This window comes from Orcinus orca, chromosome 9 (genome assembly GCF_937001465.1).
Source record: "Orcinus orca chromosome 9, mOrcOrc1.1, whole genome shotgun sequence".
In the NCBI taxonomy this organism is placed as follows: Eukaryota; Metazoa; Chordata; class Mammalia; order Artiodactyla; family Delphinidae; genus Orcinus; species Orcinus orca.
Genome location: NC_064567.1, coordinates 96429840 through 96448808, shown reverse-complemented (window position 1 = coordinate 96448808; position 18969 = coordinate 96429840). Strand labels below are relative to the sequence as shown.

The 18969-nt window shown below is 60.8% G+C and overlaps 2 protein-coding genes across 12 annotated transcripts in view; one reads left to right on the top strand and one right to left on the bottom strand.

The window, feature by feature from the left end:
- Positions 1 to 18969, top strand: part of LOC101277389 (unconventional myosin-Ig) — a 275011-nt gene that overhangs the window by 98525 nt on the left and 157517 nt on the right. The window lies entirely within an intron of this gene.
- Positions 905 to 17076, bottom strand: ZMIZ2 (zinc finger MIZ-type containing 2). Of its 11 annotated transcripts, none has more exons than XR_007479122.1 (18): positions 16642 to 16859; positions 10450 to 10584; positions 10175 to 10289; positions 9653 to 9855; positions 9184 to 9409; positions 8684 to 8947; positions 8352 to 8528; positions 7263 to 7431; positions 6500 to 6644; positions 6213 to 6423; positions 5465 to 5570; positions 5114 to 5271; positions 4391 to 4458; positions 4074 to 4142; positions 3558 to 3802; positions 2895 to 3064; positions 2398 to 2810; positions 905 to 1879 (listed from the first exon to the last, which is right to left on the bottom strand). XR_007479122.1 is itself a non-coding variant. In XM_033411356.2 (18 exons), the coding sequence occupies exons 2-18, from the start codon at positions 10497 to 10499 to the stop codon at positions 1860 to 1862; spliced, it is 2553 nt and encodes an 850-aa protein (XP_033267247.1). In that variant the 5' UTR covers positions 10500 to 10584; positions 16642 to 16858; the 3' UTR covers positions 905 to 1859. The 11 variants fall into 11 exon arrangements, 9 of the variants coding, with proteins under 9 accessions (XP_033267247.1, XP_033267245.1, XP_033267246.1 ...); XM_033411356.2 differs by having other exon boundaries at positions 2654 to 2810; positions 16642 to 16858; XM_033411354.2 differs by having other exon boundaries at positions 2571 to 2810; positions 16642 to 16854.

Genomic DNA, 18969 nt, shown 5'->3' with positions numbered 1-18969 from the left:
TGTTGCGCATGTGCGGATCCCATGAAATGCAGACCTGGTGTTGCACTTTATAAAAAGGGCACCACACCGCGTGAACTCCCACACCTTGCTTTCATCCCTCACTGTTTGAGGTGGCCACGGTGACGTCGGGGCAGAGGTGCCCCTCAGACCTTTCCCGACCTCTCTGTGGGTGTAGCCCGAGCAGCCCATCTCCCGATCTCTCCACTCTACCCAGCACATCACAGGCCAAGGGTGCACAGCTGCCCCACACAGTGGGACAGCGCTCCCAGCTGTGCCTAACATCCACCAGAAAGGAGCCCCCCACCCCCTGGGGGTGGGCTCTGCTGGGTCTGGGCTTCTGGGCAAACCCCGGGACCTGCCTCTTTGCTCCCTGCAGCACTGGGGGCGCCGTTCCTCCCTCAGCCTCTCTCCACTTCCGTTCCCTCAGCCAGAAAAGCCAGAAGCAAGGCTGCAGAGGGACAGAAGGCCCACACCTGGGGTTCCAAGATGTCAGCAGGCAACGTGGAGCCCGCCCACACCGGACGCTCCCCCCGCGGCAGGTGTCCGGGGCGCCCTCCCTCCTCCCCCAAGGGACACATAAGCGTTTTCTGCTGGACAGGAAGGCCCTCGGGGAGGCTCAGGCAGCTAGCACACAGAGGAAGGCACTCGGTCCGGCCCCTCCTGAGGCCTCTGGCCCCATAGCTGGCTCCCTGCCTGAGGCAAGCCCACACAGTGACGTGGTGGCAGATGCGTCTCCCAGCCCTGGTGACACTTCACCGAACAGCTCTCCTGCCAAAGCCAACTTGGGAAATTCCAGGGACAAGGAAATTTACCCGGGGTTGCGAACAGCTGGGCCTTGGCTTGGAGCAGGGAGCCCCGCCCAGGCGCAGGACGCAGGTGGAGCAGGAAGGAGGGACTCGCCAGGTCCACCACGAGGGAGTCCTTTAATAGAGACGGGCGGACAGGGGACACAGCTCGGCCCTGCACCTGCAGTGCTGCGGCTCCTCCCCCACCTGGCATGGCCCCAGGGTGGACACGGGAGAGGTGTGGTTTTAAAAAACACAGTGAGACCAATTCTTCACTTTCACAGAGAAGGGGAGCTTGGGGGAGCCGAGTCCGAGCCCCGCCTCCAGCAGGAGGGAGCTTGCCGCCGCCCCCCACCCCTCCACCGCTGTCGGCACACGGCCAGGGCAGGAGCCCCGGCTGCACAGAGGCCCAGCCACCCTACATCTGTCAGCGTTTCTACGCTAGGTACACTGTTGTGCTGTAGAGGCCCCACCCCCAGCGTCAGCCTGAAGCCTCGGGTGGGAGGAGGGACACCCCCAGCCCCTGCCACAGGAGGCTGGGCAAGACGGGGCCCCGGGACAGAGCAGCCCCGCTCCTCACCGGCCCAGGGCCAAGGGGTCATTGAAGTAAAAAGGTCAACGGTGGACAAGATGCAGGCCGGTGAGAGCAGGCAGGGGTCGGGGGGCCAGGGGCGGCAGGTGTGCATGAACCAGGCAGGGCTGGACAAGCATGGGTGGGGTGCGGACGGGGCAGGGACAAGGGCGGGGCTGGGGATCTCATCAAAAACAGTTCTGCAGCTGCAAACTGGGCCAGCGAGCACCACCGCCCAGGGGTCCCCTCCCAGCCAGTGCAGGGCCGCCTCCAGCCTCCAGGGCCAGGCGTCGGGGCGCGTCCTGGCTCCAGGTGTACGTGTGGGGAGGGCCGCTGGTGTGGGGGGGGGCCGGGCTGGAGAGGAGGGTGTGTGACATCTGCGGGCATGTCCCCGTCGGCCAGGTGGTCAACAGGATCAGTTGTTCTCGAAGAGAGAGAGCAGGTCGTCATTGCTGTTTGTGGGGAGGTCGGGTGGGCCCAGGTAGGACAGCAGCTCGTCAGGGTTAGTCAGTTCTGGGAGCAGCTAAGGACAAAGCAAACCCGCCAGCTTTGGGCCTGGGTCCCCAGCCGGGATGCGGCACACCCCTCACCCCGACACAGGCTGGCACTGGAGCCCCTCAGCCTGCTCTGCACAGGGGCTCTTCCAGCGAAAGACTGCTCTGTGACCAGGAATCACCTGTGACAAGCTGTTCAAGGACAACATGGGACACCCAGGACCGTGAGGGGTCCCTGACGTGAACAGGGCGAATGCAGAAGGTGGGATCCCACTCCCTGGGATTTTCTGCTTTGAGCTGTGCTTTCTACATTTTTTCACGTTGAACTTTGTATTCATTTACCATGGTCAAGAGACAGTCACCTGTCTTTTTTGCACTGAGTCTGGCTCACATACCACCTGTGAGTCAGACAGGTCAAATCAGACCCTAAGGCCAGGGTCACCAGCTACAAGCCAAGTCTTCTCGGGGACTCTGCCCATGCCACGGTGGCACCCAGGTCCCCAGGGCCAGATGTCTGGACACAATCACCCACGGCTACTCTGGATACCTCACACTCGTCAACAAAAGCGCTGACGTCACCCGACCAGCTCTCCCTGCGTCTGGAAGTCACGGTGGTATCACTGTCCTCCCTTCTATGAAGCATGTGGACCCTGGGATGACAGATAAGCCACACCCCAGCCCCGGCTCCAAGTGCTCCCCAGCACGGGGCCCAGTACTCACGTCCAGGCCCGGTTCCGGGGCCTCCCCTGCCCCAGACACGGGGGGCCCCATCATGCCTGTGGCAGCACTGAAGGCCAGCTCACCGATGGGACCCGAATTCACCGGGCCCAGGGGCTGCCGGGATGCCGGGGGAGGGTTTGGATGGTGCAGCTGGGGCCCTGGGGGGCCTCCAAGGTTGGGGGCGTGCAGCCCCGGAGGCCCAGGGTTATGGGCCGGGTCCAGGTGACCCGCTGGTGCCATCTGAAGGAGGAGAGAAGAACCTAGTAAAATGGCCCAGGGGCTCTTCGGGTGGACAGCTCGTCAGCCCCCCGCCTTGGCACTGACCTGGCCTGGGAGGCAGGGGGCAGATCTCTCCGGTGTCAGGAGGCTGCTGGGAATGTCGGATTGATAGGAGACAGGGGGGGGCCCCGGGGTGAACTCAGCAAGGGTCGGGGTGCTGGGCGTGGTGGGCGGGAAGGAGTCGGGGAACGTCCCGGGTCCCAGGAAGCTGGAAGCTGAGAGAGGAGAGCCAGGGGGCTCATGCCGGTAGAGCACGGAAACAGGCCAGCCACAGCGTGGGCAGGACCCACTGAGCTCACCCAGAGAACGTCTGACTTTACGAACTTGCTATTCGGCAAAGGGCATTTCTTCTCATTGCTGCTGGGGGAGCTGGCTGATGACACTGCCAGGAGGCTGCGAGGGGACAGGAATGGGACCCACCGCACCCAGACACTCCCGCACGCGTGGTCGGACGGGGCCGGTCCATGGAAGTGTGCCAGCACAGACCTTTGTTCCAGACTACTGGGGAGGTACGTGCAGCTGCAGCCGGAGGCCCTGCTGCCCATCCCCGCCGGCTCGGCCGAGGCTGCGCCTATGCCACCAAGTCCCCAACCAGGCCCCCAGGCTCGCGGCCCTCGGAGTGACACGTCCACAGGCAGCAGACTGGTGGGAGAGGACGGATCATTTGCCCAGGGCCGTCTGTTTCTAGGGCAAGCCCCCTGTACTCACCCTGGCTGGGGTAATCGCCGGCAGCCGGGGCTGAGGGGGGCTGGAGGGGGGCGAAGGGCGCGGCCCCAGGGCCCAGGGCAGCGATCATCTCCATCACGCTGGGCATGAGCACGTGGGCGGGGCTCACGGTGCGGCAGCGCTTCAACGCCGGCCCGTCCGGCTCCTCCTTGACGTGCACGTCAGGCTTCACAGGCACTGGCTTCCAGCTGCACGTGGGGTCGATGGTGATCTCCTCGTAGTCAGAGCTGGGCGGGGACATGCAGGGCTGGTCACCACCTGTCCTGCTGCCTCTCCTGGCCCTGGGCCATTTTTAGGCAGACCTCCCACTCAAATGCTTGTGGCCACCCAGCACATTCCACGTGCTTGTGGGCTGCGGGCCTGGGTCAGATGTGGATTCCGTCCACGGCCTGGAGTCGAGCCCGCTCCACGCTGGATCAGCATGGGGTATCTCCCCACCTGTCCCAGGGCTGCCCTCTGCTGACCAAAGATGCTGGGGTTGCAGGAAAGGAGACTCACTTCTGAATGTAAATGAGGATGCCCAGCATGTACTGGTCCACCTCCAGACCCTCCAGCAATGCCGTCTTGCTGTAGAAAACCAAGGGGACACACAGCTCAGAGGGCTGGCCCAACCTCTTCCCGGGCACAGGCCCTGTCATGTCTCAGCCCCCGGTGTGAGGTAACCCTGCGTGACGTCGCTGCCCTGAGCCACTCCATCCCTCCTAGCCTGTGCTGTGAGCCCCACACCTGGCTTGTGGAAGGAAACGCCCATTAACAGCCTCAGAGGAAGTGCCACCCGCCCCCAGAGCCGTGGGGACCGTCTCTGACACACTCACTTGCACACGGGGCACCTCCAGGTCCCTCGCTCACAGTTGAGCTGTAAATAGGACTCCAGGTCAAAGCACTGCAGAGAAAGGGCGAGACAGTTCCTCACACTGTGGCCGGGGCGACCCGGCCATGCTCTGTGGCTTCAGGAACTTGGGGCTTATTTACTGCCTGTGTGAGAGGCTCGGCTCCCAGGCTTTTACCACGGCATCATCCTAACAGATGTAGGAGACGGGACAGCCTACGCAGCCCTCCCCGGGAATGACGTGTGGCCAAAGCAAGAACTGGGCAGCTTTGCCCAGTCAGGGAATGACTTCCAGGACGTGGTGTGGAGGAAAAACATGATGCAGAGCGATGTTTACCGCTTATGTAACCAAAAGGTGGGCGGGGGGGTGGAGGGTGTGTGTGCACGTACTTGTCTGCACGCAGAGCGTTTCTGCAGAGACAAACAAAGGCGCTGCTCCTGGGGGCAGGGCGGGGAGAGGACAGCGCCCTGCATCCAGGATGCCATTTAAAATCGGACCCCAAGAACGCAGTGAAACGGCTGTTATGCTTAGAATAATGTTAGAAGAAACAAAAGCCCAGTCTGAGGGGAGAAGGCAGGGGACCCAGGCCACCTGCCCACTGGCCGGCCTGTCCTGTCACCTGCCAGCCGAGGTGCTCAGAGGCCACTCCCGCTGAAGACAGTTAAAGGGCAACGGAAGTTCTGGCAAAGCTCTGCAGTGGCCACCTACCTGAATGTGGCGACAGTCATGGCCTCGGGCAGGGAGCTGGATCCTGCGGAAGGTGATGGGGCACTTGAGAGACACCTTGATGGCCGTCTGCTCCACCCCGTCCTCTCCGTTGGGCCCAGGGGTGCCAGGGATGGTGCCGCTGCTGAAGTTCCGCTTTACTGACATCGACAGGGGAAAGGAGGACGTGGGTGAGGGCCGCCAAGCGGGACCCGACCACTGCTGGCTCAGCACCTCCGAGGGGCGTTCCAGGGCTGACTGCTGCTCTCGGCACGCAGCCCCCGCCCCAGAGAAGGCAGCCTTGTCTGTCATGGGGCCGGCTGCCTGGGGCCGAGGAACACAAGGGCCACTCACTCTTGGTGATGCAGTGCTCGGCGGGCAGGAGGCGCTTCTTGAGGAGACCCTGCAGCACCGAGCGGACGGACGGCCGGTGCACCAGCTGCAGCACGAAGAGGTGGGACTGCAACAGGAGGACCCGGTCAGCGGGACGTGGCCCGGGGAGGCGCAGCGCAGGCCCGTTCTCCTCTTGTGGCTAACGCACAGGCAGGCCACCTGCTGCCCCTCCCCGGGGAGCCCAGGGGACCAGGCCCACACCTATCTGGAAAGCTCACTGTGTGTCTGCACCAACCACGGCCTCTCTGTCGGAACACAATTATCTGAGAGGCCCCTGAATGTGCCCTGCCTACAGCAACCACCTTTATCCACGCTGGTCCAAGTGAAAACATCCCAGAACTGCATCGGGGATGCCCGCCTCTGCCCCCTCCCACCCGGGCTGATCAGTGCTGTGCAGCTAAGTGCATCCTGCCTCTTCTAGTCCTGGATCCGGAGCCTGCTGGAACCTGAATGACTCCTTAACAAAGACTCAGGGTCAGCTGGGACTCAGGACCCTGTGAGCTTCCTCCAGGAAAGAGGCAGGCTCAGCTAGTTTCCCTTACATAATTAACATGAGCATCAAATTTAGTCACTGAACCTAACCCGAAAGCAGCAAGGGCATTTTTATTTGAGATCCTTTACTTACAAGGCCCAGGATGGGAAGGAGGAGAGCCAGTGCCTCTTTCTCTAGCCATGACGCCCCCAACCCAGCCCCGCGGAGGGCACTCACGCAGCAGCAGGCCGTGACGGTGATCTGGATGGTGTTGCGGCCCGGCTGGCACACGTGCTTCAGGTAGAGGGGCTTGTGGGAGGTCTTGTTGTCGCCACGCTCGATGGTGAGCGGGGTGGCGTTGACGCTGACCTGCACCGAGGCCGGCCAGTTGGTGTTCATCTGCCGGTCCTCGTGGTGGTAGCACTTGAACTGCAGCTCCAGGTCCGGCCTGCACGGGAAGGATGGATGCTGAGAGCGAGGGGGCGGTGCGAGGGGCTGCAAGCTGGGGGCAGGCACCCACTCACCTCAGCATCAGGGTCTTGTAGACGGAGTCACGGAGCTGGAAAGCGTGATTGCTCACGGCCAGGTTGTGCTGCAGGCGGAAGGGCTCCAGGACCACCCCGTCCCGCACGGGGAAAGTCAGCCGCAGCTCGTCACAGGGGCCACTGCCTGGAAGCAGGCCATGCCGGTGTGAGCAGGCCACCTACAGGATGGCCACCAGGCCGAGCGGCCTGCCCCCGCCCCATCGTGGGGGCTGTGGCCCCTCCTCCCCTGCCATGGGGCTGGGGCTTGGGCAGCATCTCTCCCGGGACCCTGGGCTTGGCCTCCACCTCCAACGGGAACAGATCTTGGTGTCCCGCCATTCTGTCCTGCTCCAGTAGGAGCCCTGAGAATGATCCCTGAATCATGACCAGAGAACATGCCCCACCAACCCCAAAAAATGGTGCCTCTGGTGCTTTCAGAGGGGGTAGGAGGCAGAAGAGGTGAGAACGGGCCCCTGCTGTCACCCTAGTGCTCAAGCTAGGGTTTTAGGACCCCCAACTGCTGCTGCAGTGGTCTCCCAGAAAGCAGGAGTTCTTAACCAGAAGTGGGCTTCAGGGGGCCCCTGAAACCATACACAAAACTGTGCACATGGCTATTTTCCTACAGAGGAGATGGATGCTTCAAATGGATTTGCAAAGAGGTCCATTAATAGAAAATGAAGGTGAAGGCCCCCTGCCCCCGCCAAGGTCCCTGGAGGACTCTCTGGAGCCCTGCCCATCTGTCCCGAGAGCAGACCTCACTCACCGGGTGGTGACGGGTGCAAGCTGCTCACGCCGGGCTTGAGGTCGGGCAGGAAGGGCGACTTGACCTCCTGGCTGGTGGACATGTAGGGGATGCTGCTGCCGGGGGTCATGGGCGGCGTGGGGCTCCCTGGCAGTGGGGAGCTGGGGTAGCCGGGGATGGAACGGGCGGGCTGTGGGGTTGAGCAAACAGTCAAGGTGGAGTGGTATAGGGGTAGAGTTTGTTCTTGGAGCGCCCAATGGGAACGGTCAGACCAGGAACGGGCAGGGAGTCCACGCCTCCTCCTGCCTGGGCGCCCTCTCTCCAGGCACCCACCCCATGGGCCTCCCACCGCCCATACCCCACTCAGGCCGGGCTGGCTGTAGCTGGCGCTCCCCCCGTTGAAGCGGGCACCCTGCCCGCTGAACTGCTCTGCGGGCTGCAGGAGAGAAAACCGCGTGTGCCTGGGACTGCCGCCTGCCCCTGAGCGCTCACAGGGTCCTGGACTTGACCCTAGGAGAGGGCTGGGGACAGGGGGGCCCACCACACACACGGGTGTTGGCTTCTTTCTTCTTTATACACTTTTTGTGTCTTCTAAATAATCTACAGGGAGCACGTGCTGATTTCATAATTTTAAGAATGACCACTACAGAAAAAGAGCTGACCCCACGCATCAGAGGGGTTTACGAGGAAGCCACAGAGAGGCTGAAAGGACACAGGTACACACACCTCCTGTCCGCCCTCCAGCGGCACTCTTATCGCTCGGGCCCCTCCCCTCAAGAGCTCCTGGCCCCTCTGGCCTGTCCCCTTGCTGGGCTTCTCTGCAGCAAGCAGAGGGGATGGGGACACTGTCCCTGAAGGACACGCAGGTGGCGTGGGTGCCTGCCTGCTGCTCCATACACTGAATCTCACAGAGGGGCCTTTCGTACCTAGACTCCCCTCCTGGGAGCTGCCCTACGCTGATCAGGGCCCCCGGGAAGCTCCTGGTTGCTCGGCCACCCAAGCACACGCGAGCCCACTCGCCAGCCCTGGCTGCCTCAAGGTCCGCCTGTGTCCCACAGGGCTTGGCGTGGGCCAGCAGGGGCTGCAGAGGCCCGGGAGAAGCGGCCCTACCTTGTAGTGCAGTCCCGCGGGGCTGGGGGTGGACAGAGACTGGCCCGCACCCTGCTGCAGGGGCAGCCTGTGCCCAGGGTAGGAGGACGGGGCGGGGGGCTGCCCGGGGCCAGGCGCGTACTGGGTGGCGGCGGGCGTGTACTGGCCTCCTGGCAGGTACTGCTGCCCAGGATACACCTGAAGGAGGAAAGAGGCAAAATGGCCAGGAGAAGAGGTGCTGGGGAAGCCCGTTCCCAGGGAGGGAGGGCGGTACCCACCCTGTCAGGCACAGCCGACTCTCCCTCCACACAACGGCTCTGAGGGCACTCGGGGTGGGGGGCCTGACCACTCACCTCACTGGAGTAGGCTCTCTTGACGCCCTGTCGGGGCAAGGGCTGGGCCTGGGGGGGCCCAGGGTACCCGTGCTGGGGCAGGCGCTGCCCTGCATATAGGGGCGCTAGGCCCGCTGCCCGGGTGGGGTTCATGCCCATGGGGCTCATGCCGGAGGGGCCCATCAGCCCTCCCACGCTGGCAGGGTTCATGCTGCTGGGGACACTGGGCCCCCGGGGACCGCCGTGCTGCAGGAACTGGCTGTTAAAAGACTGTCCGGCCCCCATCTGGGAAAAGAAGAGAGGAACCATCCAGGCCTTACCCACCGCTGTGGGCGCCAGCCTTGTGCCCACCCCCTGCAGGCGGGCTCCCCCTCGCCCCCCCCCCCCCGGCCTGGGTTCTCTCCCCTCAGCTCCCTACTCCTTTCCCGCCTCATCTTCATCGGCCCCGGCACACAGCATGCGTGTCCCCAGGGCCTCAATCCTGGCTGCCTGACAAGACCCTGCCTTCTGCACCAACGCACACGGGCCGCACAGGAGGAGCTGCGGGGCCTCACCGCTCCGTACTGGCTCAGCTCCTGGCTCTGCTTCTCCTGGAGGGCGGCCACGGTGGCCGTGGCCGTGGCCGTGGCCGTGGCGGCAGCAGCAGCCACGGCAGCAGCCGCCGCTGCTTGAGTGAAGTCAGTGGAGGGCCGTGCGGCATGTGAGGGAAGGCCCAGGCCCCCCGGCCCCCCCGGGCTGCCCGCATACCTGTAATAGACAGACGGCTCAGCTCAGAGGCGCTCCCCTGCCATCTTCCGGGGGGTACACGGCACCCGAGGGGAGCCCCATTCTTTCCCACACACCCCCCTCGTTAGCTTGGGAGCCGGCAGGAGCCGCAGAGATGCAACGTTCAACACATCAGTGTCACACAGCTCCCAGGTGCCCAGCAAGTTAGCAGCGTCGCCCCCAGAGGGCTCCTAGCACGCCTGCCAGGGGAGCGGTCCTGCTTACCCAGCGGTGAAGCCGGGGCCCCCGGGGTAGCCCCCGCGGCCATACACCCCTTGCTGCACGTAGCCCTTGTTGGCACCGCCCTCACCGAACGCCTGCTGTCCCAGGCACTGCGGGGAGTTCAGGGCAGAGCTGCCGCCTGCCATGCCGGGCATCATGGAGCTGCCGGGGGGGCTCCCTGCGGGGCCCATAGGGTTCCCCAAAACCTACAAGGAAGCAAGAATCACCAAAGGACACCATCCAAACAACTTGCTTCATGCCGTGGTTCTAAAGTGCTGGAAAGCAGAGGCTGGGCAGGTGAGGAGGTAGAGGTGGGGGCAGAGGGGAGGGTGGTCCAGTGGGGGGGGCAGCTGCTCACAGGTGGGGTGTGGAGGCCAGGTGAAGACAGGAGGAGGAGATCCCACGCCACGTGTGGAAGAACTGGTCTCTGAGGACGTGGGAGACTCAGGAAACCCTGGCTCCACTTCTCCGAGATCTGAGGGGGGCTCTGGCGCCCCTCGGGGCGGGGCCCAGGTGTGGGCTCACCTGGCTCTGCGCCGCGTTGCCGACTCCCCACACGGTTGTGACCACGGACAGCGATCCTGCTGGCTGAGTGGCACTCTGTTGCCAAGGCACCGCCTCATAAGCGAATGGACCCTCACTATAAGGAGAGGGGCAGGCGGGGAGGCTTGGTCAGGAGGCCGCAGGTGCCTAGAACCCCGCCTGGGAAGAAGCGAAGGTTGGGAGCAGAGGGGTCCCGCTCTACCACCCACCCGTGTCCTGGGGCCCGAGCGGGGAGGGCAGCAGGAGACCCCACTCACCCGTGTGGCGCGGGGGGCAGGGCGGGTTTCATGGGGTTCATGGGGTTCATTGGCTTGGGAGCAGCCTTAAGGCCAGGTCTGTGGGTGGCAGGAAGCAGCCCTCACTGGTGCTTACGTGGGACTCAGATGCTCTGGCTGCTGGGACAGGAGGGAAGGAAGTCAGTGGAGATGCTGCCGGGAGACCCCTATCAGCACCAAGCCCCGTCCTTCCTCTGCTCCAACCGATGAAGGGTAGGGCAGGTGAGACGGGGACCCGGGGGCCCGCTCAGGGGGCTCAGGGAAGCCCGGCATTGGCCCTACCCGCGCTGCCCACCCTGGCAGATCTCTGCCCTCCCCAGCCCGGAAGCCAGCACTGACCCTTTCTGACCGGGCCCTGCCACCTGGAGCCCCCGGAATGGTTCTGGAAGCAGACTTTCTGATCCCCCAAACTTTCCACGTTCTCCCTCCCCCACACGAAAGCCTGGATACGCATAAAAGCCAGGGGACATCCAGAACCCAGCTGCCAGAATCCCCTGCCTCCACCCCACCCGAGGGGGGGGCGGGGAGGACAAGGCCAGAGGCCTAGGAGTGCCAGACAGCAGGCGTCACCTGCTCAGGGTCTGGGGCCTGCCCACTATGGGGAGGGGCCTCTGCATGCCGGAGGTGGGGGTGGGGGTGGGGGTGCAGCACCAGGTCAGCTAACCTGCAGCCTGGGGCCAGGCAGGGGCCGGAACTAGGTGTGGAGCCAGCAGCCCATCCCTGGCTGGCAGCCCCCCAGCCCCAGGGCTTCTCCCCAGAGCAGCAGAAGGGCAGCATGCGCACAGGGGCAAGGCGGGAAGACTGACCCCCACAGATCCCGGTGACCCGCACGGTGAGCTCCCAACAAGGCGGGGACGCACACACAGCGCAAAGGGCGGAGGATTGGTGGGCACCCAACAGACATGGCAAGGGGCCAGTGGGGACACAGCAGCCATGGCTGGGGGACACGCATGGAACCTGTGAGCCCGTGCTGGGATGGGGCACCGCTTCCTCCCACTCTGTGGGGCTGGCTCTCTTCCCCTTAGCACCTCAGAAAACGAGCAAGGAAGCAGCCGGCTGCCCCTCCTGGCTGCCAACGCCTCCGACACCTCCACAAGCAAACCCTCCGCCAACCAGGCCGAGGGCCCTTGCTGGCACCGCCAGGGCCACCTCTCACGCGCACCTCCACCCAGCCTAACCACAGAGGCATGCTGGCTGTGGCTGTCTGGGGGTCTCCGGGGACGCCCCTGTCAGTCTTCTCTGGGTCGAGGTTCCAACCTAGAGCACCACTGCCTTCTAGGGGCTGCAAGGCCTCACGCGCACGCACACACCACCTGGGCAAGCTAACTTCTGGTGGCTCAATCCCACCGCCTCAGCACTCACAGTGCCACCCACCCAACCCCAAGGCTCGCATTCCTGAGCGCTGACCAGGACCTCACCGTCAGGGCAGCCCAAGCGAGGCAGGATTATATCGTCATGTCCTCTGCAAATACAGTCCTGAAGGCGGCACGCGGGGGCCGAGTCCCTGACCAGGGCCCCAGCGCAGGTGGGGGATACAGTGGGGGCTGTGACTTGGGCCCAAGGCCTCCCACAGAGCACTGGGGTGAGTGGTTCCCAGAATCGCAGCAGAGCCAGGGCTGGGAGGAAGGTGAGGGACCGGTCAGACAAGAGGAGTGAGGCAGCTGGCGTGCCTGTCCACCTCACGCCTGGCCCTGCTCTCCTTCCTGACGCCCCTCCCAGAGGAGTCGGGCCCCAGACCACATGCCAACCAGGAAGCAAAGGCCAAGAAAGCAGGAGGCTGGTGGCTCCAGAGGGCTCAGGGGCCCCTGGACTCAGCCCTCGGAGCCAGAATCACTGAGCCAGGCAAGGGAAGGCTGGCTGTCCCCAGCGAGGACAACCCCCAGGTTGGTGACACTGCAGTGGGAGGCTGGGGGTGGGGAGCGCTGCCGACAGCCAGAAACGCCCCCTAAACCTGCTGAGCGGGGCCTGGAGCAACACGCAGCGCTTTTAGGACTTAGAATACAGGCGGGCTGCTCTAGACTGTGGTATTGGCAGAGGGACAGACACACAGGTCAATGGGACAAACTAGAGAGCCCAAGACAGACCCAGACAGAGTTTCTGACAAAGGTGCAAAAAGTATGCACTGGGGGAAGGACAGCATTTTCAACAAATGTGCTGGAGCTATTGGACGTTCACAAGCAAAAGACAAAAACAAAACAAAAAAACCCTAAACTTCACATCTTATACAGAAACTAACTCAAAGTGGGTCACAGATTTAAATGTACAGCACAAAACCGTAAGAACTTTCTTAGATTTGACACCAAAAGCATGATCCATAAAAGGAAAAACTGGAAACTTTTGTTCTGTGAAAGACCCTGCTAAGAGGATGAAAACACAAGCTATAGACTGGGAGAAGTATCTGCAAGCCACGCATCTGACAAAAGACTAGTATCTAGAGTACATAAAGAATTCTCAAAATGCGAAAGCTAAAAAAAATGAGAAAACAGGCAAAAGACACGAAAAGACATTTCACCAAAGAAGGAATACAGACGGCAAATAAGCACATGAAAAGATGTTCAACATCACTGGCCATCAGAGAAATGCAAATTAAAACCACATCGAGGTATCACTACACACCTATCACCATGGCTAAAATAAGAAATAGTGATACCACCAAATGCTGGCTAGGAGAAACTGGATCTCCCGTGCATGGCTGGTGGGAATATAAAATGGTACAACCACTCTGAAAAACGATTCGGTAGTTTCTTATAAAACTAAGCATGCAGCCACTATACAACCCAGCAACTGCACTCCTGAACATGTATCTCAGAGAAGTGTAAACTTATGTTCACATAAAAATCTGGACGTGAATGTTTACAGCAGTTTTATTCCTAATAGCCAAAGAATGGAAACCCAGATGTCCCTCAGCGGCGAAGAGTTAACCAACTGTGAGCCTGGAGGCATAAAAAGGAAGAGCTACTGATACAGGCACCAACCTGCTGGAATCTCCAGAGAATCATGATGTGTGGAAAAAGCCAGTCCCCAAAGGTTACACACTGTATGATTCCCTTTATATAACATCCTCGAAATGACGAAATTATAGAAATGGAGAGCACACTGGTGGTTGCCAGGGGTTAAACGTGGGGAGAAGGGAAGCGAGTGGGAATATAAGAAGGTGGGGATGGAAATACATGTATCTCAACTGTATTGATGGAGTTAGTACCCTCCTGTGATACTGTGCTACAGTTTTGCAAGATGTTACCACTAGGGAAAGCCAGTAAAGGATACAGAGCTCTTTGTGTTATTTCTTATAACTGCTTATAAATCTATAATTCTCTCAAAATAAAAATTTACTTAATGTACAACCGCGACTAGCTCTCTCTCCCCACAGAGATGCCCAGGGCAATCCTTTCCCAAAGCTGGTTGGATTGGCCAGGTCCACTCTGCTGTCCCAGAAGCAAAGGACAGGGAAAAGCAGGAGGAAGACGGGAAGACAGCCGCACCCCCCCCCCCCACCCCGGGTCAGAGCCTCAGGGCAGGTGGAGCACGCCGGAATCTAGGACTGCTCAGCCCCACTCTGAGTTCGCAGGGTGGGGTGGGGCCTAAGACGTGCATTTCTAACAAGTCTGCAGGTGCTGCCGCTGCTGGTACTCGGACCACAATCTGAGAGCCCAGGGGAGCTGGGGAGGAGGGGGACAGGGCAGGTGCAGGGCGGGGGGGGGGCCCCCCGTGGAGGGTGCTGGCCTGGGGCCCAGGGCAGCTTCCTACATCACGTGACTCTGGGGAATTCCAGCCCCACGGCTGTGGACGAGACCACAGACATTTCCAGTTCCCCCTGAGCTTTCTGTGCGGGGGCAGTGACTTCCTGACTTCCTGCCAAGCTCCTAAACCAAGTCTGGTCTCCTCCCTGAGAAGCCCCAAACTCTCCAGGTCAGGGACCCCGTGACCCTCTGCTCCTGACAAAGGGAGAGGCGTGCTGTGAGCACAGACCCTCCTCCCACCTCCTGGCCTCAGAGGCAGAGGTAAGAAAGAGCTTGGGTGTGTGTGCTTCCTGCCGGCTGGGGGCTCTCCCTGTACACGGACACTCGCTGGAAGCCAGGACCTCGGCAGAACGTCCTGGCTTGAGGTCAGTCTAGAAGGCCACAGGGTTTTCTGGGGGTCAGATTACATCTTCCTCCCGAAAAAGAGCTACAGACAGCTCACTACCCAGACCCTTCTTCCCCAGGACCTCACAGTGCCTGTACCACAGTCTCCAAAGGCAGACATTAATTAACATGGGTCCGCCCTCTTCTACCTCCGCTCCGTTACCCTGGCCTAGTCACCCAGGAGCAGCAGGCCCCGCGACACACCACCCGACCCCAGGAGGGCAGGGACTCGCTGCCTCCCCCCGCAGCAGGGGGCCCACAGTTCCCAAGGTTCCAGTGACGGGCCCCAGCCAGAGGAACACCAGACACGCTCAGAGAACGGAGAATGATAGCTCGAGCATCGCAGGACACCATGGGGGGGGGGCTCACATGCTCCAGTGGCTCAAAGTCCTACCCCTCTACTTGGGAGACCACACACTGACTAGCATAAGTGTTAAGAGTTCATCCAGGGGCTTCCCTGGTGGCACAGTGGTTGCGAATCCTCCTGCCAATGCAGGGGACACGGGTCGAGCCCTGGTCCGGGAAGATCCCACATGCCGCAGAGCAACGAAGCCCGTGCGCCACAACTACTGAGCCCGCGTGCTGCAACTACTGAAGCTGGCGCGCCTAGAGCCCGTGGTGCACAGCGAGAGAAGCCACTGCAATGAGAAGCCCGCATACTGCAATGAAGAGTAGTCCCCGCTTGCTGCAACTAGAGAAAGCCCGCACTCAGCAACGAAGACCCAACACAGCCAAAATAAATAAAATAAATAAATTAAAAAAAAAGAGTTCATCCAAAATGCCCAGGAATGAGCATTTCTGAATGGCCCAGGTGTGGGTCATTTCAGAGAACAGTTGAAGGGTTGCACTCTTCTGGGCCTCAGTTTACAATGTGTAAAATAGGTACGTGGTGGCCACTCTAGGACTAGGAAAAGGGAGAACACGTGACCACCTTTAAGTCATCAGCCCCCGATCCCATCCTGGACCCAAGCGCTAGTGGACACTCCATGGGGAGGCCTGGCTGCCCTTGGCGATCAATCCAATGATCAGGAATCCTCCCCGGGCATACCCTACCAGTCTTTCACGAGTGGCTCTGAATCTGTCATTCATCATCTCACCTTTCTCTTCCCAGCCAAGAGCCACCCTCTGGGTGTGACAAGTCCCCAAGGCCAGTACTCACGGGGTGAGGCTGAGATTCCTTCACTTATCCTGTTACCTCTCTCAAGCTTCTTCAACGGAAGCTCTCTGGTTCTAGTATGACAAGATTTGGTGGGTGAGTCTGTGTTCGCCCTATCAACTGTCTTACAGATCGAGTCACATGTTCTGTGTATTTCCCTGTGAAATCTTCTGAGATAATATTATACGAAGGACTTAAAGACATCACCATGGATATTCTGCAACTACCGGGAAGAGCGTATGGGGAGCAGGCTGTAGGAGAGCAGGTCAGGGGGGAGGTGGGGAAGGTCCGGAAGAGCAGGGCAGGGGTAGCAGGGTAGCGCGATGGGAGGTACAGGGCAGCGGGGAACAGATGCGGGAGGCTAAGGCAAGACACGCCGGGGGGTAGGACACCCTCCCGCCTGACTTCAATATGTCCTGTTGGGAACAGGGTATCTCCACCAAAAGCACGGCTGGGGGCTGGAAGGTCAGGGTCGCCAGCCCCAGAGCCTATCTCCGCGGACCTTACATCCGCGTGCCGGCGGCGCGCACGGCCCGGAGGGGCCCGAAAGGTGAGCTTTCAGGCCACACCGCGGAGAAGAGGCAGCGGGACCAGCTTGGGCGAGGGCCCGGGTCAGCCTCTTGCCCCAGACCCCTCGGGTGCTCGGCCGGATTCCGGCCAGCCCCAACAAAGGCTCAGGTGAAGGGTCGCCTCGGCGCGCACGGGGCCAGTCGGCCCAGGACCACGACGCACGCGCGGCAGGTGCGGCAGGTGGGCGGCAGGGCCGGCTCCAGCCCCGCCGGGGCCCCGCCGAGGCGCTGCAGAGCCGGGCCCGGGGACGCCGCACCTGCCGCCGCCCGCACCTGCCGCACCTGCCGCCCCCGCCGCCCGCACCTGCCCGCCCGGTCCGCTCACCTCCAAGCGGCCCGGCAAGGCCCCTCGCCGCCGCGGCCCACGGTCCGCGCCGCTCCATGCGCTCAGCCCGCCCTCAGCGCCGCCCGCCGCCCCGGGGCCGCCGCGGTCCGCGCCATCTCGCCGCCGCCCGCTCCGAGGGCACAATGGAGCCGCCGCGCTGCTCATGCATATGCATGACGCCGCGCGCCGGCCCCGCCCCCAGGCCAGAGCAGTGGAGCCCCGAGTCGGCGCTCAGGAGCGAGTGGCCGCGGGCCTGCGCAGGCCAGGGCGGCGGGCCGGGCGGCGGGCCGGGCGGGGGCGGGGCGGGGGCGGGGCGGGGAGGGAGGGCGGGTTGGGGGCGACCTGTGCTCCCTGCCCCCTTCACACCTTTCCAAACGCGGCGTCTGCAGAGTCACCCGCGCTTCCTCTTCGCTCTCCGCCGGGGCGGGACGGAGGAGGCGGGTCCAGAAAGAGGGCGGGTCCAGGAGGAGGGGTGGGACGGGGCGGGGCCTAGAAGAGGGCGGGGCCTACGGAGGTGACCCGGTGTCAACCGGCCACTTCTGGGAGGGGTCTTGTAAGGAAAACCACGCGGAACCAAACAAGTCGCTTTCCTCGCTGTTCTTCCCTCTTCCCAGAGGGCGGCCCTGTTGAAGCGTTCTTAAAGTCATTCGAGTTCTAGCCAGATGAAGCAACCTCTGATCAGTTGGCATCTTCATATGCTATTAGCAGCCTTTATTTGCAACTATTTTCTACCCTTCCTTTAGGAAGACCACGTTCTCCCGATTACCCACAATTTTTTTATTGTGGTAAAATACAATATCAAAGTTTACCATCTTAACCAGTTTTAAGTGTACAGTGGCATTAAGCACATTTCCCACTGTTGTGTATCCATCACCACCATCCATCTCCATAGCTTTTTCATCTCCTAAAACTGACACTCTGTACTCATCAAACAATAATTCCTCATCCCCCTCCCACCCACAATTTTACTTTCTGTCTCTGAATTTGACTACTCTAGGGACCCGTTAGAAGTGGAATCATACAATATTTGTTTGTGACTGGCATATGCCCTGAAGTTTCATCCCTGTTGCAGCTGGCATAATTTCCTTCCTTTTGAAGGCTGAATAATATTTCATTGTGTGTGTATACCACATTTCGTTTATCCATTCCTCTATCAATGGATGTTTCACAATTAACTGTTTTTTAAATTTTTATTTATTTGGCTGCGCCGCGTCTTAGTTGTGGCAATATGGGGTCTTTGTTGTGCCGTGCGGGAACTTTAGTTGTGGCATGTGGGATCTAGTTCCCTGACCAGGGATCCAACCCGGCCTCCTGCACTGGGAGTGCAGAACCTTAGTTACTGAACCACCAGGGAAGTCCCACAATTAACTTTTTTTTTAAACAATTCTTCATTTATTTATTTATTTTTATTTAATTTGGCTGCGTTGGGTCTTTGTTGCTGAGCGGGGGCTTTCTCTAGTTGCGGCCAGTGGGGGCTTCTCTTGTTGCGGAGCATGGGCTCTAGGCACGTAAGCTTCAGTAGTTGTGGTATGCGGGCTCCGTAGTTGTGGCTTGTCCCACAATTAACTTTTAATATTGCTGAAATTTCCTCCCTCAAGGTTATCTGAACCCTGTGCTCTGTATCCTTTGAGAACCATTACTTCATTGAACAAATATGGCCGGCCTGCCGTGTGCCAGTCACTGGTCTGTGCTCTGAACGCCCCAGTGACCACGTTTGAAAGTCCTCTCTGGCCCCACTAGAAGGGACAAAGAGAAGGAAATGACTCACCAGGTAACAATGTTTCCATCAGGGCAAGGGTTAGGAAGAAAAATAAAGCAAGACCGGAGGATGGGAATGCTGGGAAATGGGAGGGGGGAATTCTCTAGAGAGCTGGCCCCGAGAAGAGAGAGTGTGAAGGGGGAGGCAGACCCCATGGAACCTGACCGTCTTCTGCCTCCAAGAGGCTGTGAGTTTGGGGGAGTTGCAGGCAGGTTCCTGGAAGAGGCCAGAAGTGGCCACACCAGGGTGCTGCCTTTGAACTCTGCAGGCAGCTCTGTTACCTCCTCCCAATGCCACTGGGAGATGCTGTTTGGTGCTCACTCCCATCTTTGATTATGTGGATTGTTAGAAGAGTCTCCCTTAGGGGACTTCGCTGGAGGTCCAGTGGTTAAGACTCTGCTCTTCCGGGACTTCCCTGTGGCGCAGTGGTTAGAATCTGCCTGACAATGCAGGGGACATGGATTCGATCCCTGGGCCGGGAAGATCCGCGGAGCAACTCACCCCATGCGCCACAGCTACTGAGCCTGCGCTCTAGAGCCCATGTGCCACAACTAGTGAGCCCACGTACC